Source organism: Abramis brama (genome assembly GCF_963993115.1).
Source record: "Abramis brama genome assembly, chromosome: 24".
Classification (NCBI taxonomy): domain Eukaryota; kingdom Metazoa; phylum Chordata; class Actinopteri; order Cypriniformes; family Leuciscidae; genus Abramis; species Abramis brama.
Window position 1 is genome coordinate 26,062,875 of NC_139986.1, and position 25,712 is coordinate 26,088,586.

The window sequence follows — 25,712 nt, forward strand, 5'->3', positions numbered from 1 at the left end:
TTTGATCGTCTCAGCATCAGGTGATAACTGCTCGTCGTACTACGAAATTGTGTTCAAATATCAGAATATTTCGGTGAAGGTTCTTGGAATTTATTTGATTGTTTTCATATAGTTTTGTTCGCATAGGTTTGTGGTTTAATAATGTGATGTTGGAACTTTATATGAATGCAGACTTCCATTCCTCAAGCCATGAGTCGGTGTTTCTCACGATGCACCGCCTGCATGTGAACACCAGACAGCAGCAGTGGATCAGATTATGAATTATCTGAACAAGCATATACAGTGACATCAGTAGAAGTGAAGGTTTTCTGAGGTTGTAGAGTCGAGTAAAGGACATAAACTAGATAATCCAGTGCAGTTGTTTATGAGAGATGAGTTAATATATCATGTTGTCATAAACGCATTACCAAAAGAAAAAAAATAATGGCACCTTTTTGCAAGAAAACAGTCAGTAGACTGAAATTGAGTAATTTAGAGCCAAAAACACCTGCAATCTGAGATATTTACCAATGAAGCTCTTTTCAAATGGCTGATATGTTCCATTATTAGATCTATGGCGTTGTTCTGAACAAGCTGTAGTGTAACCTACTTATAATAGTCTATCTGGAGAGCAAAAAGATAATCAAATTACCACATTTTGTTCATTGTCTTTCTTTTTTTTCCAGGACAAAAATATTAATCAAATTATCAACATAACTGAATCCTTTAGAGGTCCTACTTCAGTAAAAATTCACCAATTTTGTATGCAGTTACTACTCATAGTTATCTTGCACGACTAGCACATTTCCACTGGTCTCATATTTGATGATGTTCCAGTCAAACACGTTTCCCTTCGGCACATACGGTTCATGGTCATTATACGAGAAAGTTTCTTATTATTACTACAAGTTATTATTACAAGAAAATAAGTCATTATAATGAGAAACCAAGTCATTATTACGAGAAAATAAGTCGGAAATATATATATATATATATATATTATTTTTTTTTTTTATGGTTTTCATATAGTTTTGTTTGCATAGGTTTGTGGTTTAATAATGTGATGTTGGAACTTTATATGAATGCAGACTTCCATTCCTCAAGCCATGAGTCGGTGTTTCTCATGATGCACCGCCTGCATGTGAACACCAGACAGCAGCAGTGGATCAGATGAATTTCCCTTATGAATTATAATAAAGGAACATATCGGCCTAATAAAGGAACATATCGGCCATTTGAAAAGAGCTTCATTGGTAAATATATCAGATTGCAGGTGTTTTTGGCTCTAAATTACTCAATTTCAGTCTATTGACTGTTTTCTTGCAAAAAGGTACCATTATATTTTTTCTTTTGGTAATGCGTTTATGACAACATGATATATTCATCTCTCATAAACACCTGCACTATATATATAAATATATAAAATAATATATATATATATATATATAGGCTATATATATATTCTCTTTTTATTCATTTTCTCCTGTTAGAATGATTTCTGAAGGATCATGTGACACTGAAGACTGGAGTAATGATGCTGCAAATTCAGCTTTAATCACAGGAATAAATTACATTTTAAAGTAAATTAAGATAATACCATTAGTTTTTTTTCTGTATTTTTTATCAAATAAATGCAGCCTCAGTGCATAAGTATGGAAGCTTGTTTCCGCCACAAAATAAAACATTTAAAAATATAATTGCGACTTTTTATCTCACAATTGCGAGTTTACATCATGCAATTCTGACTTTATATCTCGCAATTCTGGCATCTTTTCTCAGAATTGTGAGATATAAACTTACAATTGTGAGATATAAAGTCCAATTCAAAGGAAAAAAAATACTTTTACAAAAAATACTTTATAACACGCAATTGCGACTTTATATCATGCAATTTCTGACTTCATATCTCGCAATTCTGAGAAAAAAAGTCAGAATTGTGAGATAAAAAGTTGCAATTATTATTATTTATTTATTATTCAGTGGCGGAAACAAGCTTCCATACATAAGAGACTTCTTTCAAAAACCAAAACTTTTCACTGGTACTGTAAAATGCTAGACCACTAAAACCCCTTTTTCAACATTCAGTTTTCCAAATGATGCACAGACACTGTAGTTGTGATGCTGAGAATTTATTTGTTAGCCTTTACAGCTTTGTAACTCATTAAAACAGATGAACAGATCATAAAGACTGACACAACTGTGTGGAGGAATCAATCTGTATCAGTTATTTTAAACCAATCGCACATTTCCTTTGGTCTCATATTTGATGGTGTTCCAGTCAAACACGTTTCCCTTCGTCGGAAACCATTCCTGGTTTAAATGCAACGCCTTGATCTGACTGCTTAGGAGAACATGATCCCACATGCACACATCTGTAATTTCACCTACAAAGCTCTGCTCTGCGACAAAGCCACTCACATATTTATCAGCGTCCTGGCCGAGCAGAACGGTGCCACCAGGACGAACCAAGTAACCTTTCCTATAGAGCTGGAACACACTGCGCCGTCCATCCACCCAAAAAGCAGCAAGCCCAGTCGCAGAGTCCCAGGTGACGCACAGGTGAGTCTGGAACGTGGAGAGAGGAGGCAGGTGGAAAAAAGCTGCATCGTCACTAGACTGAATATACAAGGACATGCGCCCATCTTTCTCCCTCCACACGTTGAGCTCGTCGTACTCAGGTGTTCGGTAGGCGAACAGAATGATCTCCCTCTCGCCCTGGAGCTCCGTCGCCACACGCATGCAGAGAGAAAACGCTGAGAGATTCATTGGCTTTTCAGGAGTGAGTTTAACAAAGCTTGAATCCGTCTGGGTTGGAAACAGAAGCACTTTACCACCAAGACCCACTGCAAGACAAAACACAAAATAAACCATATTTTACTAGACACACAAAATCCTGCTTATGCCAATCTGTGAAACTTAATGTAAAATGCGGTACCTTCAGTTGCCACTGCTTTCAGAGAAAGCAGACAGAAAAATAAAAGCAACATCTTGCAGGTCTGGAGGAAAAAAGTGCAAAGGAAAATCCATTACTCCTTTTAGCAGACAAATTCTTCACGGTTTCATTGTTTTTAATATTAAATTACAACAGTTTATCACTACTTAGTGTTCAATCACATAAAAGAGACACAAAAGGTTCAAGCTACAAATACTTACGATGTTCAGCAGGTGTTATCAGAGAGAAGATCAGATCAGGTCAGGTCAGATGTTTGTCTCACAGATGGTCGTGACTAGAAGTGTCTCGAGTATTTATTTGCAGATTGGGTTCAGCCCAGATTTATGTATGAGCCTCCCAGTCATCTTTTTTATTATTATGCATGCAGTTTTGCAGTTACTGAATGTAGTTTTCCATTTGCAGAATACTGTTATGGATTCATTTAATGAGAGACTACATGAAGCCTGTACACTTGTATTTACACTAGAATAACACCACAGGACTGCAGAAAAGCTAGAAGTTTATTTAAATGATGAAAAACAGACAAACAGCATTTCAGAAATACACACTTCCATAGCATATTCACATCAAATTTAATCCAAAAATCTTAGCATTGGGGTTTTTTTTTCAATGTAATGCTAGCATTTCCCTATAATGACTTACCAGATCAATACAATCATGTTTTATGACAAATACAATTCATAGCATATAGAGATATCATATTCACTTAGTTTGAGACATTTTTGAGATCTCTTCTGAAACTAGAGACGACAAATGTCTCCCAGCAAACAAAAAAAAATTATTATCTACAGTACCAACATCTTTTTATTAGAAAAAAAGCAGACTTAAGAAAAAGTCTCCATTTGCTCTGTATCCACGTACTTCTCATTGCTGTCCAGGAGAAGAATCTGAGATATTAGATTTGATTTGTGATTTTTCAGTTGTTTTGTTGTGCTTGTGTTCTCCTTATTATTTAACCAATGTACTAAACACTGTTAATGAAAATATTATTTATCATAGTACAGCAATCTTTATGGCTTGGCAACAGAAATCAGTTTTTTTTTTTGCCGTATGTGATAGTTTTTTAAAATCTGAACACCCAAAAAATTAAATAAATGAAATTAATAATCAATTTAAAAAATAAAAAAGTTTTTATGGGTTAAGGTTTTAGGTCAGCATAATTTTTATTCAGCAGGGACACATTAAAATGATCTTCTTAAGTGACCATAAAACATTTATAATGTTACAAAAGAAGTATTTTTCAAGTAAATGCTGTTATTTTGAACTTTCCTGAAAGAATCCTGAAAATACATGCAACACTGTTTCCACAAAAATATGAAGCAGTACAACATTGAGTTTTCAACATTGATAATATATATATATATATAAAAAAAGTTTCTTAATCATATTCACAACATGACTGGAACATGACACAAAAAGTAGTGTCTCTGGCTGTCTGAATTCACTCAAATGTGGAATTCAGTGTGAGCGAGTGGTTTCAGACACACGTAATGCAGGTGTACAGTAATGACTTTGATGCATATTTTGTCTGATTAGTCTTACAACTCTCATTTTGCTGTCCTCTGTCTGTTTCTATAAAGACTCGTGCATATAATTACTGACACCGTATGAACACAAATATCAGATTTCTTTACTTACAAAATGACAGTACAGACATCGTGAAAGCTAATTTCTGCAGTAAACCCCAGGTGTTCTATGAGAGATATTTTCAGCTTTACCACCTACAATAAAGTTTTATCCAGACACTGCACAATAACAGTGATATCGCACCCTTTTCACAAACATTAAAGGACAATTCCAGTGAAAAATGAACCTAGGTGTAATTAACACATGGTTACCGAGTCGATTGTTCCCTGGGATGCGTTTTCATGATAATCGAATGTAAAGAGTTCGATTGCAATGAAGCTCTTTTCAAATGTTTTCATGATAATCGAATGTAAAGAGTTCGAATGCAATGAAGCTCTTTTCAAATGGCTGATATATTCCATTATTAGGTCTGTGGTGTTGTTCTGAACAAGCTGTAGTGTAACCTACTTATAATAGTCTATCTGGAGAGCAAAAAGATAATCAAATTACCACATTTTGTTCATTGTCTTTCTTTTTTTTCCAGGACAAAAATATTAATCAAATTATCAACATAACTGAATCCTTTAGAGGTCCTACTTCAGTAAAAATTCACCAATTTTGTATGCAGTTACTACTCATAGTTATCTTGCACGACTAGCACATTTCCACTGGTCTCATATTTGATGATGTTCCAGTCAAACACGTTTCCCTTCGGCACATACGGTTCATGGTCATTATACGAGAAAGTTTCTTATTATTACTACAAGTTATTATTACAAGAAAATAAGTCATTATAATGAGAAACCAAGTCATTATTACGAGAAAACAAGTCGGAAATATATATATATATATATATATATATATATATATATATATATACATTATTTATTTTTTTGATGGTTTTCATATAGTTTTGTTTGCATAGGTTTGTGGTTTAATAATGTGATGTTGGAACTTTATATGAATGCAGACTTCCATTCCTCAAGCCATGAGTCGGTGTTTCTCATGATGCACCGCCTGCATGTGAACACCAGAAAGCAGCAGTGGATCAGATTATGAATTATCTGAACAAGCATATACAGTGACATCAGTAGAAGTGAAGGTTTTCTGAGGTTGGAGAGTCGAGTAAAGGACATAAACTAGATAATCCAGTGCAGTTGTTTATGAGAGATGAGTGAATATATCATGTTGTCATAAACGCATTACCAAAAGAAAAAAAATAATGGTACCTTTTTGCAAGAAAACAGTCAGTAGACTGAAATTGAGTAATTTAGAGCCAAAAACACCTGCAATCTGAGATATTTACCAATGAAGCTCTTTTCAAATGGCTGATATGTTCCTTTATTAGATCTGTGGCGTTGTTCTGAACAAGCTGTAGTGTAACCTACTTATAATAGTCTATCTGGAGAGCAAAAAGATAATCAAATTACCACATTTTGTTCATTGTCTTTCTTTTTTTTCCAGGACAAAAATATTAATCAAATTATCAACATAACTGAATCCTTTAGAGGTCCAACTTCAGTAAAAATTCACCAATTTTGTATGCAGTTACTACTCATAGTTATCTTGCACGACTAGCACATTTCCACTGGTCTCATATTTGATGATGTTCCAGTCAAACACGTTTCCCTTCGGCACATACGGTTCATGGTCATTATACGAGAAAGTTTCTTATTATTACTACAAGTTATTATTACAAGAAAATAAGTCATTATAATGAGAAACCAAGTCATTATTACGAGAAAATAAGTCGGAAATATATATATATATATATATATATATATATATATACACACTTTTTTATTTTTTTGATGGTTTTCATATAGTTTTGTTCGCATAGGTTTGTGGTTTAATAATGTGATGTTGGAACTTTATATGAATGCAGACTTCCATTCCTCAAGCCATGAGTCGGTGTTTCTCATGATGCACCGCCTGCATGTGAACACCAGACAGCAGCAGTGGATCAGATGAATTTCCCTTATGAATTATAATAAAGGAACATATCGGCCATTTGAAAAGAGCTTCATTGGTAAATATCTCAGATTGCAGGTGTTTTTGGCTCTAAATTACTCAATTTCAGTCTATTGACTGTTTTCTTGCAAAAAGGTACCATTATATTTTTTCTTTTGGTAATGCGTTTATGACAACATGATATATTCACTCATCTCTCATAAACACCTGCACTATATATATAAATATATAATATAATATATATATATATATATATAAATATATAATATAATATATATATATATATATATATATATATATATAAATTCTCTTTTTATTCATTTTCTCCTGTTAGAATGATTTCTGAAGGATCATGTGACACTGAAGACTGGAGTAATGATGCTGCAAATTCAGCTTTAATCACAGGAATAAATTACATTTTAAAGTAAATTAAGATAATACCATTAGTTTTTTTTCTGTATTTTTTATCAAATAAATGCAGCCTCAGTGCATAAGTATGGAAGCTTGTTTCCGCCACAAAATAAAACATTTAAAAATATAATTGCGACTTTTTATCTCACAATTGCGAGTTTACATCTCGCAATTCTGACTTTTTTTCTCACAATTGCGACTTTATATCACGCAATTCTGACTTTATATCTCGCAATTCTGACTTTATATCTCGCAATTCTGACTTTATAACACATAATTGCGAGTTTATATCTCGCAATTCTGGCATCTTTTCTCAGAATTGTGAGATATAAACTTACAATTGTGAGATATAAAGTCCAATTCTAAGGAAAAAAAAATACTTTTTTTTTTTTTTTTACCTCAGAATAGTTTATATCTCACAATTCTGACTTTATAACACGCAATTGCGACTTTATATCATGCAATTCTGACTTCATATCTCGCAATTCTGAGAAAAAAAGTCAGAATTGTGAGATAAAAAGTCGCAATTATTATTATTTATTTATTATTCAGTGGCGGAAACAAGCTTCCATACATAAGAGACTTCTTTCAAAAACCAAAACTTTTCACTGGTACTGTAAAATGCTAGACCACTAAAACCCCTTTTTCAACATTCAGCTCTTTCTTCCAAATGATGCACAGACACTGTAGTTGTGATGCTGAGAATTTATTTGTTAGCCTTTACAGCTTTGTAACTCATTAAAACAGATGAACAGATCATAAAGACTGACACAACTGTGTGGAGGAATCAATCTGTATCAGTTATTTTAAACCAATCGCACATTTCCTTTGGTCTCATATTTGATGGTGTTCCAGTCAAACACGTTTCCCTTCGTCGGAAACCATTCCTGGTTTAAATGCAACGCCTTGATCTGACTGCTTAGGAGAACATGATCCCACATGCACACATCTGTAATTTCACCTACAAAGCTCTGCTCTGCGTCAAAGGAACCCACATATTTATCAGCGTCCTGGCCGAGCAGAACGGTGCCGCCAGGACGAACCAAGTAACCTTTCCTATAGAGCTGGAACACACTGCGCTGTCCATCCACCCAAAAAGCAGCAAGCCCAGTCGCAGAGTCCCAGGTGACGCACAGGTGAGTCTGGAACGTGGAGAGAGGAGGCAGGTGGAAAAAAGCTGCATCGTCACTAGACTGAATATACAAGGACATGCGCCCATCTTTCTCCCTCCACACGTTGAGCTCGTCGTACTCAGGTGTGCGGTAGGTGAACAGAATGATCTCCCTCTCGCCCTGGAGCTCCGTCGCCACACGCATGCAGAGAGTAAACGCTGAGAGATTCATTGGCTTTTCAGGAGTGAGTTTAACAAAGCTTGAATCCGTCTGGGTTGGAAACCGAAGCATTTTACCACCAAGACCCACTGCAAGACAAAACACAAAATAAACCATATTTTACTAGACACACAAAATCCTGCTTATGCCAATCTGTGAAACTTAATGTAAAATGCGGTACCTTCAGTTGCCACTGCTTTCAGAGAAAGCAGACAGAAAAATAAAAGCAACATCTTGCAGGTCTGGAGGAAAAAAGTGCAAAGGAAAATCCATTACTCCTTTTAGCAGACAAATTCTTCACGGTTTCATTGTTTTTAATATTAAATTACAACAGTTTATCACTACTTAGTGTTCAATCACATAAAAGAGACACAAAAGGTTCAAGCTACAAATACTTACGATGTTCAGCAGGTGTTATCAGAGAGAAGATCAGGTCAGGTCAGGTCAGATGTTTGTCTCACAGATGGTCGTGACTAGAAGTGTCTCGAGTATTTATTTGCAGATTGGGTTCAGCCCAGATTTATGTATGAGCCTCCCAGTCATCTTTTTTATTATTATTATCCATGCAGTTTTGCAGTTACTGAATGTAGTTTTCCATTTGCAGAATACTGTTATGGATTCATTTAATGAGAGACTACATGAAGCCTGTACACTTGTATTTACACTAGAATAACACCACAGGACTGCAGAAAAGCTAGAAGTTTATTTAAATGATGAAAAACAGACAAACAGCATTTCAGAAATACACACTTCCATATTCACATCAAATTTAATCCAAAAATCTTAGCATTGGGTTTTTTTTTTCAATGTAATGCTAGCATTTCCCTATAATGACTAACCAGATCAATACAATCATGTTTTATGACAAATACATTTCATAGCATATAGAGATATCATATTCACTTAGTTTGAGACATTTTTGAGATCTCTTCTGAAACTAGAGACGACAAATGTCTCCCAGCAAACAAAAAAAAATTATTATCTACAGTACCAACATCTTTTTATTAGAAAAAAAGGAGACTTTAGAAAAAGTCTCTATTTGCTCTGTATCCACGTACTTCTCATTGCTGTCCAGGAGAAGAATCTGAGATATTAGATTTGATTTGTGATTTTTTCAGTCCTTTACCAGCAGAGATGAAGCTAAATGTCACTTTACAGACATCAGAAGAGAAAAAGAGTGTGTGAGCTGAGAGTGAAGCGGGGAAAAGAAACAGAGGATTCAGTGTTAAAGGGATGAAAGAGGGATTGAGCCTCCGCAGGGTCTGTGTTGAGCGTTTGTTTCTCAGAGGGAGAGATGCTGAAAACACCATGACGCTGGAAGTTGCTGTCGGGTACCGAAAACAGACCAGGTACAAGAAATCACTTTATTCTTTTCTTTCATCTACTACACTTGATATTGGGTTTCTTTGTGTAGTTTGTAGTTGTTTTGTTGTGCTTGTGTTCTTCTTATTATTTAACCAATGTACTAAACACTGTTAATGAAAATATTATTTATCATAGTACAGCAATCTTTATGGCTTGGCAACAGAAATCAGTTTTTTTTTTTTTTGCCGTATGTGATAGTTTTTTAAAATCTGAACACCCAAAAAATTAAATAAATGATATTAATAATCAATTTAAAAAATAAAAAAGGTTTTATGGGTTAAGGTTTTAGGTCAGCATAATTTGTATTCAGCAGGGACACATTAAAATGATCTTCTTAAGTGACCATAAAACATTTATAATGTTACAAAAGAAGTATTTTTCAAGTAAATGCTGTTATTTTGAACTTTCCTGAAAGAATCCTGAAAATACATGCAACACTGTTTCCACAAAAATATGAAGCAGTACAACATTGAGTTTTCAACATTGATAATATATATATATATATATAAAAAATGTTTCTTAATCATATTCACAACATGACTGGAACATGACACAAAAAGTAGTGTCTCTGGCTGTCTGAATTCACTCAAATGTGTAATTCAGTGTGAGCGAGTGGTTTCAGACACACGTAATGCAGGTGTACAGTAATGACTTTGACGCATATTTTGTCTGATTAGTCTTACAATTCTCATTTTGCTGTCCTCTGTCTGTTTCTATAAAGACTCGTGCATATAATTACTGACACCGTATGAACACAAATATCAGATTTCTTTACTTACAAAATGACAGTACAGACAGTCTGGATCTGAAAAATTATTTGGCAGCAAACGTAGAATCGTGAAAACTAATTTCTGCAGTAAACCCCAGGTGTTCTATGAGAGATATTTTCAGCTTTACCACCTACAATAAAGTTTTATCCAGACACTGCACAATAACAGTGATATCGCACCCTTTCCACAAACATTAAAGGACAATTCCAGTGAAAAATGAACCTAGGTGTAATTAACACATGGTTACCGAGTCGATTGTTCCCTGGGATGCGTTTTCATGATAATCAAATGTAAGTTTTATCTCTAAAAACAGATTAGCTTTTAACACTATAATATGGGGCACAGAGTAAGTAAAAGTAAATCGCTAGTTAATACCACTAACAAGGCTCAAAATAGCCTCACACTAACACGGTAGCATAATGAGGGTCCCTACATGCAAAACGAAGCATGGAGAACTTTGTAAGTGTACAGACAATTTAATAAGAAGATACTTTATAAAGACAGTACATTACGCGTTTACAGGCAGGCGTCATCTTGGAAAACAGTCTCGATTAGTCGAGCCACGAACGCCGTGCTACGTTAGATTTCACAAACGTAATTCCTATCGACCAGTATTCACGTAGCAAGGCTATTTTGAGCCTTGTTAGTGGTATTAACTAGCGATTTACTAGTGTTAAAAGCTAATCTGTTTTTAGAGATAAAACTCTTTACATTCGATTATCATGAAAACGCATCCCAGGGAACGATCGACTCGGTAACCATGTGTTAATCTGGTAAGTCATTATAGGGAAATGCTAGCATTACATTGAAAAAAAAAAAAACCCAATGCTAAGATTTTTGGATTAAATTTTATGTGAATATGCTATGGAAGTGTGTATTTCTGAAATGCTGTTTGTCTGTTTTTCATCATTTAAATAAACTTCTAGCTTTTCTGCAGTCCTTTGGTGTTATTCTATAGTGTAAATACAAGTGTACAGGCTTCATGTAGTCTCATTAAATGAATCCATAACAGTATTCTGCAAATGGAAAACTACATTCAGTAACTGCAAAACTGCATGGATAATAATAAAAAAAGATGACTGGGAGGCTCACAATGACGCATTCATTTTTTTTCTCTCTTTCGCGCAGGTTATGTTTTGAAAGACGATGTCCTGTAGCTCAGGCACGGCCCCACTTTTCAACAGGCCCACCCAAAACTTTCAAAAAAAACCCAAAACCTTTTACTATATTCTAATTTTGTCAATAATTATAAAAAAAAATCGCCAATAAGCTCATAATTTGTGCTAAAATAGTGTAGTTTTAAAAACCATTTTAAAAAACTGGTTATATTTTGATGTTTCTGCAGTTCAGCAGACAGTGAGGTTCGGGTTTGTTCCGATCAGAGCTCGTGAGTGGAGAGCGCATTTCTGAATATTCCACTCCGCTCGTTCATTCCGCAGGGTCGCTCGCTCAACCCAGATGTCCTGTTGCCTGGTTCGAAAATATGTGGAATAAGGGCTGCTTCCGACTAAAAGTTTTTTTCTAGTCGACTAGTTGTTCATTTAAGTCATTCGTGGACAAATCGCCCCTTTATATTAATTTAGGATAATGAGCGTTTACGTAATATAGCCGCACTCAAGCGCACGACTGCACGCATAAAGCTTGCCACAAAGAACCGGTAAAAGTAATTTCTGTCAGGACCACTACCGTCAAATATGATTGACAATTAGCATACAGTTTGGATTGGCGGAATGGTTCCATTCTGGGCGAGAACTCCCTTCGCATCCATGCAGCCTAGCATGGATAAGAGCAGGGAGAGCAGCAATAATCCCCCTTGGGGTAAACAGAACAGAACCAACATGAATGTTTGCAAATATATTTAATTCAAGATTTAAAAGTACAACATATTCGATAATTGTTCTGATTCAAGGGGAATCAGAATGTCAAATCCTGACTGACGAGAGGAGGAGCTGGGGATGGAGGAGGGTATTTAGCTCCTGAGAACGCGATAGCTGCTGATAATACTGAAGGAGCTTATATATGTATAGGGTGATAGGTGTCGTATTCCTATAGGTAGATGTGGATCAGCTGATGCGAGCTTGACTAACGTGACCTGCCAGAACTAACGCTACGCTTGATGATTATGAATGCGTCTAAATGTGTCTAAATGCGCTGTGAATGTGCATTATACGCTGAGTTTCGGTTCATTTATGAGAAGAACTCCAGTTCACTCGCCGGCGCCTCCATGTTGTGATTCTGATAGATTTAATTCTTATTTATTAAATCCAGGCAATTGGTTCATGAAACATTGATTAAAATTAAGATATAATCAATTCAAAACGAAATTCAATTTAAAGAAAGGCAGCTGTTCTGTTTGAGGTCTCTGTGAAAGTTTTAAAGCAGTCTTTTAGTGCCGCTTTCAGAGCGCTCACGTCTGTAACAGAGAACTGACACATTGTTTTTTCCCTCATAAATGCGAACATGAAAAATAAAATGAATATTATGTTTTTTTGTTGGGTCAGACAATGATTACCAAATTTCTCTCTCATATTGCTCCTCATAACCACTGAAAAAGAACTTGTCATAAATAAGGTTATAACTAATGTCAACCAGAAAGTGACATTACCCACTAAACATTGGACGTTGGATAGACATGCAGATCATGTCTATATTGGGTCCGTCGGTCCACGACCAATTCTGGACATCTATTCGACGTCCAAACTAGGTCCACTATTTTGACGTCCAACCATGGCCCAACTTGGACGTCATATTGACGTTCAACATTGGACCTTTGAACTGGGTAATTTTTTTGGACGTCATTTGGACGTCCATGACAGGTGCAGGAAATTTACATGATTACTATGTAATAGTTTTATTTATTTACACATTTCAACATTGTTATTATCAACATGATTAATACATATGAATACAGATTATTTATAATTATTTAAGATCATTTTCCAAAAACTCCATTTGATCGTCTCAGCATCAGGTGATAACTGCTCGTTGTACTACGAAATTGTGTTCAAATATCAGAATATTTCGGTGAAGGTTCTTGGAATTTATTTGATTGTTTTCATATAGTTTTGTTCGCATAGGTTTATGGTTTAATAATGTGATGTTGGAACTTTATATGAATGCAGACTTCCATTCCTCAAGCCATGAGTCGGTGTTTCTCATGATGCACCGCCTGCATGTGAACACCAGACAGCAGCAGTGGATCAGATTATGAATTATCTGAACAAGCATATACAGTGACATCAGTAGAAGTGAAGGTTTTCTGAGGTTGGAGAGTCGAGTAAAGGACATAAACTAGATAATCCAGTGCAGTTGTTTATGAGAGATGAGTGAATATATCATGTTGTCATAAACGCATCACCAAAAGAAAAAAATAATGGTACCTTTTTGCAAGAAAACAGTCAGTAGACTGAAATTGAGTAATTTAGAGCCAAAAACACCTGCAATCTGAGATATTTACCAATGAAGCTCTTTTCAAATGGCTGCAATCTGAGATATTTACCAATGAAGCTCTTTTCAAATGGCTGATATGTTCCTTTATTAGATCTGTGGCGTTGTTCTGAACAAGCTGTAGTGTAACCTACTTATAATAGTCTATCTGGAGAGCAAAAAGATAATCAAATTACCACATTTTGTTCATTGTCTTTCTTTTTTTTCCAGGACAAAAATATTAATCAAATTATCAACATAACTGAATCCTTTAGAGGTCCTACTTCAGTAAAAATTCACCAATTTTGTATGCAGTTACTACTCATAGTTATCTTGCACGACTAGCACATTTCCACTGGTCTCATATTTGATGATGTTCCAGTCAAACACGTTTCCCTTCGGCACATACGGTTCATGGTCATTATACAAGAAAGTTTCTTATTATTACTACAAGTTATTATTACAAGAAAATAAGTCATTATAATGAGAAACCAAGTCATTATTACGAGAAAATAAGTCGGAAATATATATATATATATACATTTTTTTTTATTTTTATGGTTTTCATATAGTTTTGTTTGCATAGGTTTGTGGTTTAATAATGTGATGTTGGAACTTTATATGAATGCAGACTTCCATTCCTCAAGCCATGAGTCGGTGTTTCTCATGATGCACCGCCTGCATGTGAACACCAGACAGCAGCAGTGGATCAGATGAATTTCCCTTATGAATTATAATAAAGGAACATATCGGCCTAATAAAGGAACATATCGGCCATTTGAAAAGAGCTTCATTGGTAAATATCTCAGATTGCAGGTGTTTTTGGCTCTAAATTACTCAATTTCAGTCTATTGACTGTTTTCTTGCAAAAAGGTACCATTATATTTTTTCTTTTGGTAATGCGTTTATGACAACATGATATATTCACTTATCTCTCATAAACACCTGCACTATATATATAAATATATAATATATATATATATATATATATATATATATATATATATATATATATATATATATATATATAAATTCTCTTTTTATTCATTTTCTCCTGTTAGAATGATTTCTGAAGGATCATGTGACATTGAAGACTGGAGTAATGATGCTGCAAATTCAGCTTTAATCACAGGAATAAATTACATTTTAAAGTAAATTAAGATAATACCATTAGTTTTTTTTCTGTATTTTTTATCAAATAAATGCAGCCTCAGTGCATAAGTATGGAAGCTTGTTTCCGCCACAAAATAAAACATTTAAAAATATAATTGCGACTTTTTATCTCACAATTGCGAGTTTACATCTCGCAATTCTGACTTTATATCTCGCAATTCTGACTTTATAACACATAATTGCGAGTTTATATCTCGCAATTCTGGCATCTTTTCTTACAATTGTGAGATATAAACTTACAATTGTGAGATATAAAGTCCAATTCTAAGGAAAAAAAAGACTTCTTTTTTTTAACCTCAGAATAGTTTATATCTCACAATTCTGACTTTATAACACGCAATTGCGACTTTATATCATGCAATTCTGACTTCATATCTCGCAATTCTGAGAAAAAAAGTCAGAATTGTGAGATAAAAAGTCGCAATTATTATAATTTATTTATTATTCAGTGGCGGAAACAAGCTTCCATACATAAGAGACTTCTTTCAAAAACCAAAACTTTTCACTGGTACTGTAAAATGCTAGACCACTAAAACCCCTTTTTCAACATTCAGCTCTTTCTTCCAAATGATGCACAGACACTGTAGTTGTGATGCTGAGAATTTATTTGTTAGCCTTTACAGCTTTGTAACTCATTAAAACAGATGAACAGATCATAAAGACTGACACAACTGTGTGGAGGAATCAATCTGTATCAGTTATTTTAAACCAATAGCACATTTCCTTTGGTCTCATATTTGATGGTGTTCCAGTCAAACACGTTTCCCTTCGTCGGAAACCATTCCTGGTTTAAATGCAACGCCTTGATCTGACTGCTTAGGAGAACATGATCCCACATGCACACATCTGTAATTTCACCTACAAAGCTCTGCTCTGCTTCAAAGGCACTCACATATTTATCAGCGTCCTGGCCGAGCAGAACGGTGCCGCCAGGACGAACCAAGTAACCTTTCCTATAGAGCTGGAACACACTGCGCTGTCCATCCACCCAAAAAGCAGCAAGACCAGTCGCAGAGTCCCAGGTGACGCACAGGTGAGTCTGGAACGTGGAGAGAGGAGGCAGGTGGAAAAAAGCTGCATCGTCACTAGACTGAATATACAAGGACATGCGCCCATCTTTCTCCCTCCACACGTTGAGCTCGTCGTACTCAGGTGTGCGGTAGGTGAACAGAATGATCTCCCTCTCGCCCTGGAGCTCCGTCGCCACACGCATGCAGAGAGTAAACGCTGAGAGATTCATTGGCTTTTCAGGAGTGAGTTTAACAAAGCTTGAATCCGTCTGGGTTGGAAACAGAAGCACTTTACCACCAAGACCCACTGCAAGACAAAACACAAAATAAACCATATTTTACTAGACACACAAAATCCTGCTTATGCCAATCTGTGAAACTTAATGTAAAATGCGGTACCTTCAGTTGCCACTGCTTTCAGAGAAAGCAGACAGAAAAATAAAAGCAACATCTTGCAGGTCTGGAGGAAAAAAGTGCAAAGGAAAATCCATTACTCCTTTTAGCAGACAAATTCTTCACGGTTTCATTGTTTTTAATATTAAATTACAACAGTTTATCACTACTTAGTGTTCAATCACATAAAAGAGACACAAAAGGTTCAAGCTACAAATACTTACGATGTTCAGCAGGTGTTATCAGAGAGAAGATCAGGTCAGGTCAGGTCAGATGTTTGTCTCACAGATGGTCGTGACTAGAAGTGTCTCGAGTATTTATTTGCAGATTGGGTTCAGCCCAGATATACGTATGAGCCTCCCAGTCATCTTTTTTATTATTATCCATGCAGTTTTGCAGTTACTGAATGTAGTTTTCCATTTGCAGAATACTATTATGGATTCATTTAATGAGAGACTACATGAAGCCTGTACACTTGTATTTACACTAGAATAACACCACAGGACTGCAGAAAAGCTAGAAGTTTATTTAAATGATGAAAAACAGACAAACAGCATTTCAGAAATACACACTTCCATAGCATATTCACATCAAATTTAATCCAAAAATCTTAGCATTGGGTTTTTTTTTCAATGTAATGCTAGCATTTCCCTATAATGACTTACCAGATCAATACAATCATGTTTTATGACAAATACAATTCATAGCATATAGAGATATCATATTCACTTAGTTTGAGACATTTTTGAGATCTCTTCTGAAACTAGAGACGACAAATGTCTCCCAGCAAACAAAAAAAAAATTATTATCTACAGTAACATCTTTTTATTAGAAAAAAAGCAGACTTTAGAAAAAGTCTCTATTTGCTCTGTATCCACGTACTTCTCATTGCTGTCCAGGAGAAGAATCTGAGATATTAGATTTGATTTGTGATTTTTCAGTCCTTTACCAGCAGAGATGAAGCTAAATGTCACTTTACAGACATCAGAAGAGAAAAAGAGTGTGTGAGCTGAGAGTGAAGCGGGGAAAAGAAACAGAGGATTCAGTGTTAAAGGGATGAAAGAGGGATTGAGCCTCCGCAGTGTCTGTGTTGAGCGTTTGTTTCTCAGAGGGAGAGATGCTGAAAACACCATGACGCTGGAAGTTGCTGTCGGGTACCGAAAACAGACCAGGTACAAGAAATCACTTTATTCTTTTCTTTCATCTACTACACTTGATATTGGGTTTCTTTGTGTAGTTTGTAGTTGTTTTGTTGTGCTTGTGTTCTTCTTATTATTTAACCAATGTACTAAACACTGTTAATGAAAATATTATTTATCATAGTACAGCAATCTTTATGGCTTGGCAACAGAAATCAGTTTTTTTTTTTGCCGTATGTGATAGTTTTTTAAAATCTGAACAGCCAAAAAATTAAATAAATTATATTAATAATCAATTTAAAAAATAAAAAAGGTTTTATGGGTTAAGGTTTTAGGTCAGCATAATTTTTATTCAGCAGGGACACATTAAAATGATCTTCTTAAGTGACCATAAAACATTTATAATGTTACAAAAGATGTATTTTTCAAGTAAATGCTGTTATTTTGAACATTTTATTTATCAAAGAATCCTGAAAATACATGCAACACTGTTTCTACAAAAATATGAAGCAGTACAACATTGAGTTTTCAACATTGATAATATATATATATATATATAAAAAATGTTTCTTAATCATATTCACAACATGACTGGAACATGACACAAAAAGTAGTGTCTCTGGCTGTCTGAATTCACTCAAATGTGTAATTCAGTGTGAGCGAGTGGTTTCAGACACACGTAATGCAGGTGTACAGTAATGACTTTGACGCATATTTTGTCTGATTAGTCTTACAATTCTCATTTTGCTGTCCTCTGTCTGTTTCTATAAAGACTCGTGCATATAATTACTGACACCGTATGAACACAAATATCAGATTTCTTTACTTACAAAATGACAGTACAGACAGTCTGGATCTGAAAAATTATTTGGCAGCAAACGTAGAATCGTGAAAACTAATTTCTGCAGTAAACCCCAGGTGTTCTATGAGAGATATTTTCAGCTTTACCACCTACAATAAAGTTTTATCCAGACACTGCACAATAACAGTGATATCGCACCCTTTCCACAAACATTAAAGGACAATTCCAGTGAAAAATGAACCTAGGTGTAATTAACACATGGTTACCGAGTCGATTGTTCCCTGGGATGCGTTTTCATGATAATCGAATGTAAAGAGTTTAAAACAGATTAGCTTTTAACACTATAATATGGGGCACAGAGTAAGTAAAAGTAAATCGCTAGTTAATACCACTAACAAGGCTCAAAATAGCCTCACACTAACACAGTAGCATAATGAGGGTCCCTACATGCAAAACGAAGCATGGAGAACTTTGTAAGTGTACAGACAGTTTAATAAGAAGATACTTTATAAAGACAGTACATTACGCGTTTACAGGCAGGCGTCATCTTGGAAAACAGTCTCGATTAGTCGAGCCACGAACGCCGTGCTACGTTAGATTTCACAAACGTAATTCCTATCGACCAGTATTCACGTAGCAAGGCTATTTTGAGCCTTGTTAGTGGTATTAACTAGCGATTTACTAGTGTTAAAAGCTAATCTGTTTTTAGAGATAAAACTCTTTACATTCGATTATCATGAAAACGCATCCCAGGGAACGATCGACTCGGTAACCATGTGTTAATCTGGTAAGTCATTATAGGGAAATGCTAGCATTACATTGAAAAAAAAAAAACCAATGCTAAGATTTTTGGATTAAATTTTATGTAAATATATGCTATGGAAGTGTGTATTTCTGAAATGCTGTTTGTCTGTTTTTCATCATTTAAATAAACTTCTAGCTTTTCTGCAGTCCTTTGGTGTTATTCTATAGTGTAAATACAAGTGTACAGGCTTCATGTAGTCTCTCATTAAATGAATCCATAACAGTATTCTGCAAATGGAAAACTACATTCAGTAACTGCAAAACTGCATGGATAATAATAAAAAAAAGATGACTGGGAGGCTCACAATGACGTATTCATTTTTTTTCTCTCTTTCGCGCAGGTTATGTTTTGAAAGACGATGTCCTGTAGCTCAGGCATGGCCCCACTTTTCAACAGGCCCACCCAAAACTTAAAAAAAAAAAAAAAAACTTTTACTATATTCTAATTTTGTCAATAATTATAAAAAAAATCACCAATAAGCTCATAATTTGTGCTAAAATAGTGTAGTTTTAAAAACCATTTAAAAAAACTGGTTATATTTTGATGTTTCTGCAGTTCAGCAGACAGTGAGGTTCGGGTTTGTTCCGATCAGAGCTCGTGAGTGGAGAGCGCATTTCTGAATATTCCGCTCCGCTCGTTCATTCCGCAGGGTCGCTCGCTCAACCCAGATGTCCTGTTGCCTGGTTCGAAAATATGTGGAATAAGGGCTGCTTCCGACTAAAAGTTTTTTTCTAGTCGACTAGTAGGCTAGTTGTTCATTTAAGTCATTCGTGGACAAATCGCCCCTTTATATTAATTTAGGATAATGAGCGTTTACGTAATATAGCCGCACTCAAGCGCACGACCGCACGCATAAAGCTTGCCACAAAGAACCGGTAAAAGTAATGATTATGAATGTGTCTAAATGTGTCTAAATGCGCTGTGAATGTGCATTATACGCTGAGTTTCGGTTCATTTATGAGACGAACTCCAGTTCACTCGCCGGCGCCTCCATGTCGTGATTCTGCTAGATTTAATTCTTATTTATTAAATCCAGGCAATTGGTTCATGAAACATTGATTAAAATTAAGATATAATTAATTCAAAACGAAATTCAATTTAAAGAAAGGCAGCTGTTCTGTTTGAGGTCTCTGTGAAAGTTTTAAAGCAGTCTTTTAGTGCCGCTTTCAGAGCGCTCACGTCCGTAACAGAGAACTGACACGTTGTTTTTTCCCTCATAAATGCGAACACGAAAAATAAAATGAATATTATGTTTTTTTGTTGGGTCAGACAATGATTACCAAATTTCTCTCTCATATTGCTCCTCATAACCACTGAAAAAGAACTTGTCATAAATAAGGTTATAACTAATGTCAACCAGAAAGTGACATTACCCACTAAACATTGGACGTTGGATAGACATGCAGATCATGTCTATATTGGGTCCGTCGGTCCATGACCAATTCTGGACATCTATTCGACGTCCAAACTAGGTCCACTATTTTGACGTCCAACCATGGCCCAACTTGGACGTCATATTGACGTTCAACATTGGACCTTTGAACTGGGTAATTTTTTTGGACGTCATTTGGACGTCTATGACAGGTGCAGGAAATTTACATGATTACTATGTAATAGTTTTATTTATTTACACATTTCAACATTGTTATTATCAACATGATTAATACATATGAATACAGATTATTTATAATTATTTAAGATCATTTTCCAAAAACTCCATTTGATCGTCTCAGCATCAGGTGATAACTGGAGACGCGCACAAAAGTGTGATGTTGTAGCTCAAACAATAGGGCATAGGTGCTTATAACGCTAAGATCACGGGTTCGATACCCAGGGAAAGCAAGATGAACACACGATACACAGCAAGCCGATCCCGTCTCCTTCCTTCTTCCCACAAACAAACTTTTGTGGACGGACGTCCACATTAGACGTGCGGAAGACGTCAAAAAAAGACGTCGCCTGGCGTCACAAAACAACCCCTTCAGTGGACCGAATTTGGACGTCCAAAAATGACATGAAAATTACGTCACTCCGACGACACATTGCGCAGTGGGTAAAGGTTGTTTTTGTTTCATAAATTGGTCTGATTGAATTTGTGCTCATTCTAGGATAGTGTGATCAAGAGCCGAAAGACTTGTATGTTTCCGTGGCACAAAAGAAGGAATAAATAACAAAAAGAAAAAAACATCGGCATCGGCCAAGTTGTTATGTTAAACATTGGTATCGGTATCAGCCCAGAATTTCCCAATCGGTGCATCCCTAAGTACAATAGTTCTGTTATTCTGATAAATGAGTAAAGAATGTCAGTGGGCATAAAGGAATGACATGAAGAAGAAAAAAATGGACTGGACTTTCCCAACACTATACAGTGATGACAGCAGTAGTTTTCAGAGTTACTAGAGAGGACAGATGGATGAGGTCTATATACACAATAACAGCAAGAGAATAAATGAGTGCAAGATTGTGATAAGATAAGTTTCACAAAATTATTGAGCAACTGGCTCATTGTGGCCAGATATTAACTCAGCAACTATTAGAGTGTAATAAAACAAGGCAAATGATTAACAGAAGCTGCATCTCTGAACAATTAACCATGTTTCACACCACACTACATACCAGTCATGCCTTAACTTGAGCCACAATTGCTACATCCGCCATTTCATGTGACCTACCAGCCAGGGGCGATTCCAGGATATTATAAATGGGGGGGCACAGGGGGGACCAAGAACCAGTGGGGGGGGGGGGGGGGGGGGGGGGGATCAGAAAATTCAACTGGAAATAAATACTTGTTTAGAAAATATAAGCACGATTTCAAAAATCTTTGCAATGCCCAGTGCCCCAATATAGATGGTATTAAATGTGGCACTGCATTTATTGGACCACACAGTTTTGTTCTAATAAAAAAATAATAAAAAAAAAACACTTATTATTGTGCCTTTAGTCTTTCAAACAACAGATAAATTAATATCTATTTTATATGTATGTGGTGGAGTGCGCTGCCGCTGAATAACACTGACAAGTCCTCTCTATTCAGTAACGTTAGTCTGACGAAGTTTCGTTAGCTAATCTAACGTTACTGGCGATATACAATAGCTTGATCAGTCACACATGAAAGTAATCAGACTAAAATACGGTGTGATATTTCAAAATATATACTGTAATTGAGTGTGTATATATACCATAAACAGTGACGTGTCGAGGTGACGTCTCTCCTGTTTGAAAAACGCAGACCAGTGATTCTGCTTTGTGAATTGGCCTACCGCTTACAATGACTAAACTCCCATTACCATAACTGAACTTCTGCTCCGGAGGCTTCCTCAGTCCTCAGTGATTGTACACACTGTAAAGACAGTAATGATGTCGTCGATTTTACCATATCAATCCGAGCGCGAGTTCGATGATGAAACATTGGAAGAACTACTTAATCAACCCGAACCTCAAACGCAAGGACAATTCGAGCAGGACGTTTCTCAGTGATACACTACTCAGTTTGAGGTACATTATGAGATAGCTGTCATTACTCACCATCAGCATTAACAAGTGCATGTTCATCAACAAACCGATGTGTATACACATATACATATTTCTAATTTTTTAGTTAGTTTTTTATTTCTAATTTAACGTTAAAGTTTGTAAAACAAATCTTGCTCCATCCTTTATCTTTCCTCAAAGTAGTAAGAATGACATACAATCTGCATTAATAGACACAATTTTGGGTAATACTGGCCCACAGCTGCTTAGCATAAGTATTTCAGTAAGACAGTAATAACGCGAGTTAGCTGGAAACTTACACAATGTAAAATGTAAAATGTAAAACACAAAACTACGTATTTTTAAATGTATACATCAATAATCACTCAAACTTACAGGTTGTGATTCTGAGGAATTACATTCACAAACAGCTATATTACACCCGCAAAACCATATATACCATATATAACCATACATATTTGAAAAACCATAACCAGGAACATTTAAATCCAAAATTGTGGTTTAACAGCAAAGTTGGCTAACCTGAACAGCTTGACGTTTATTGATGATTCATTCGGTGTCCATGGCTCTAGGATGGAGGATCAGGACAGAGTCAGTCAGGCCTCCAGCAGCGCCACAGTCTCCTTTCTGCCAATCAGAGACAAGGTGAATCACATTTTTACACAAACACAGGTAGAATGTTTCAAACCCAATGACACAGTTTGTGTGATTATATGTGCAGTGTCACGACAAAGTGCAGACGTTTGGAAAGAGATGTCAAGCGGCAAAAAGAGACCCCAACTGCCCTGTGGTGATCAGAGGATGGCTGTACAAGAGGGTAACGTTTAGTGCACAATACTGACCATTGGTGTAAGACTTGGAGAAATACTTAACAAATATCTTAAAACATGTTTTAGGTTTTACTTTAAAGCTGCTGTCAGTAACTTTTGGCGCTCTAGCCTGTTAATAAACAAAACTGCATGCATGCGTCTTGCGGAAGAACATTTCTGCCGGACCTAGTTCTCTCTGTTAATGTCTATGATGAGTCGCGCAGGTACTGGGGTACTCCGCTGCGGTATGACCCGAACCAATATAAAATAGTCCGAATATAAACACTTATTATAGGTATACCGTAGTGATTCGGGATAAGACAAAAACCCGGTTTGGAAAATGGATTCATGATGCACAATATTGTAGCCAGTGTTGTTATTGTAAACTAAAACGTTTGGTTGATAGATTGGGGGAATTTAAAATAAAGCAAATATCAGATGAAAAACTTGAAACTCAAAAAAACAAGAAATAAGTTAAAATTAACTTAACTAAGACTAAAGATATATAGAAAAAGTAATACTAAAATAACAAGCATAATTTATTTTTAAAGCATTAAAAGATCAAATGATTGATATTTTTTTTGATTTTCTGACCTTGACAGTCTGCAGGGGTCTTTGTGATGTCATTTCTTTTTTTTTGTTATACCACCAACACATTTTTTACTTTAAGGCCCACAAAAATATTTAAAATACAGATTCAGAAAATTAATCATCTTAGAAGTGTAACTGCATTTTAAATACATCAAGGTTATAGTTATGTCACGGTTGATGAATTCATTGACTCTTCCTTGCGTGTTGTGTGTGTGTGTATGAGTGTGTGGGCGTGGTCGCTGATTATTCTCCGGGAGAATCAGCGACAGGTGATCCTCATTCCCAGTGGCTACTTATACTCACCGTGTGCGCTTTGTGTTTGTCAGATCGTTGTTTGTGGATGTTCCCCATTCAGTTCCTGTTCTTCCTCGTCTCCTCGTGTCTCCTGCCTGAGTTCTGTTTGGATTGTTCGTCAATGCAGTTTGTCTTCACGTCGTGTCTTCACCGGGATTTCACCTCACTCATCTGACCATACCACTCTGAGTTGCCCACGCAAGCCTGCGTTACCGACGCACCCTGAGCTCTCCCTGAGGATCGTGAGATTCATCTGCATTGACTGTGTCTGTTCCCGTTTTCTTCCTACACGTTCTGAGTCTGGTTCACGTGTCAAATAAATACCAGTTTTGCTTGCTATTGTCTCCTCGATTACTTGCCGTCACAGAACGATCTGACCAAGATGGAGGCAGCAAGCAACCCCGAGCTCGCGGATTACTTCGCTCACAGTTCAGCTCGGATGGAACGGCAGGAAGAGCATCTCGCCGCGACCGGCCGAGCGGTGCAAGCGTTGGTAACGCAGGTGTCAGGGCTCACCCAGCAAATACAACAACTTGCGACGCCCGCTGCGCCAACCCCACCGCCGGTTCCCCCCACTCCTCCCACACCGAATCGTCCAATCGAGCCCCATTTACCGACGCCTGAGAGATATTCGGGTGAGCCAAACTATTGTAGAGCTTTCTTGACCAAATGCTCTATGTTTTTTGCCCTTCAGCCTCAGACATTCTGCACTGAGGATTCGAGAGTGGCCTTCGTGCTCACCTTGCTGTCTGGGCGTGCAGCTCTGTGGGGGACGCACTCTCAGAAGAGATGAAGAGGGTGTTCGACCGTGCAGTCGCCGGGAGAGAAGCGGCTCGTCAGCTCACGGACATCGTCCAGGGAAAAAGACCAGTAGCTGACTATTCCATCGAGTTCCGCACCCTCGCTGCAGAGTGCCGCTGGAACGAGGAGGCGCAGTGGGACGTCTTCCTGCATGGGCTGGCTGACCGCATCCAACGCGAAATCTACGCCCTGGAGCTACCCACGAGTCTCAACGAATTGATTGATCTGGCATTACGAGTGGACGCTCGTCTGAGTCGCTTGGAGCAACGCACCCGTACAACTCCGGTTCATAGAGTTTTGGGACCCCCTCAGCCCAGCGGTCGTGATGCGGTCAGCCCTGTCGACGATCACGAGCCCATGCAGGTGGGTCGAGCCCGGCTCTCCCGGGAGGAGAGGGAGAGAAGGAGATCCCGAGGATAATGTTTGTACTGTGGGGGCTCTGGGCACTTCCTCAATAACTGCCCGGTAAAAGAGCGAGCCCGGCAGTAGGATTCTGTCGGGCGGGGTCTCCACTCTGAAAAACTCTTCCACTCTCCTTCCGGTGAGATTGCAGTGGGCAACTCAAACTCATCAATGTCAAGCACTCATCGACTCTCGGAGCTGAAGGTAATTTTATGGACTGGTCCCTTGC

The 25,712-nt window shown here is 36.8% G+C and overlaps 4 protein-coding genes across 4 annotated transcripts in view; 1 reads left to right on the forward strand and 3 right to left on the reverse strand.

Moving 5' to 3' along the window:
* The window catches only part of LOC311075606 (pleckstrin homology domain-containing family A member 7-like), a 33,459-nt gene that overhangs the window by 3,817 nt on the left and 3,930 nt on the right, over window positions 1–25,712 (forward strand). The window contains exons 2-5 of the mRNA XM_084103133.1: window positions 9,330–9,560; window positions 17,290–17,520; window positions 23,159–23,231; window positions 23,308–23,403. Of these exons, the coding sequence (XP_083959259.1) occupies window positions 17,405–17,520; window positions 23,159–23,231; window positions 23,308–23,403 (285 nt within the window). The 5' untranslated portion in view covers window positions 9,330–9,560; window positions 17,290–17,404. The remainder of the gene's footprint in view (window positions 1–9,329; window positions 9,561–17,289; window positions 17,521–23,158; window positions 23,232–23,307; window positions 23,404–25,712) is intronic.
* LOC311075685 (C-reactive protein-like) lies at window positions 2,099–3,208 on the reverse strand. Its single transcript, XM_084103232.1, has 3 exons — window positions 3,133–3,208; window positions 2,915–2,975; window positions 2,099–2,822 (listed from the first exon to the last, which is right to left on the reverse strand). The coding sequence occupies exons 2-3, from the start codon at window positions 2,964–2,966 to the stop codon at window positions 2,209–2,211; spliced, it is 666 nt and encodes a 221-aa protein (XP_083959358.1). The 5' UTR covers window positions 2,967–2,975; window positions 3,133–3,208; the 3' UTR covers window positions 2,099–2,208.
* LOC311075686 (C-reactive protein-like) lies at window positions 7,577–8,735 on the reverse strand. Its single transcript, XM_084103233.1, has 3 exons — window positions 8,611–8,735; window positions 8,393–8,453; window positions 7,577–8,300 (listed from the first exon to the last, which is right to left on the reverse strand). Exons 2-3 carry the CDS (start codon window positions 8,442–8,444, stop codon window positions 7,687–7,689), a joined length of 666 nt encoding a protein of 221 aa, XP_083959359.1. The 5' UTR covers window positions 8,445–8,453; window positions 8,611–8,735; the 3' UTR covers window positions 7,577–7,686.
* LOC311075535 (C-reactive protein-like) lies at window positions 15,539–16,687 on the reverse strand. The gene is made up of 3 exons (XM_084103031.1): window positions 16,573–16,687; window positions 16,355–16,415; window positions 15,539–16,262 (listed from the first exon to the last, which is right to left on the reverse strand). The coding sequence occupies exons 2-3, from the start codon at window positions 16,404–16,406 to the stop codon at window positions 15,649–15,651; spliced, it is 666 nt and encodes a 221-aa protein (XP_083959157.1). The 5' UTR covers window positions 16,407–16,415; window positions 16,573–16,687; the 3' UTR covers window positions 15,539–15,648.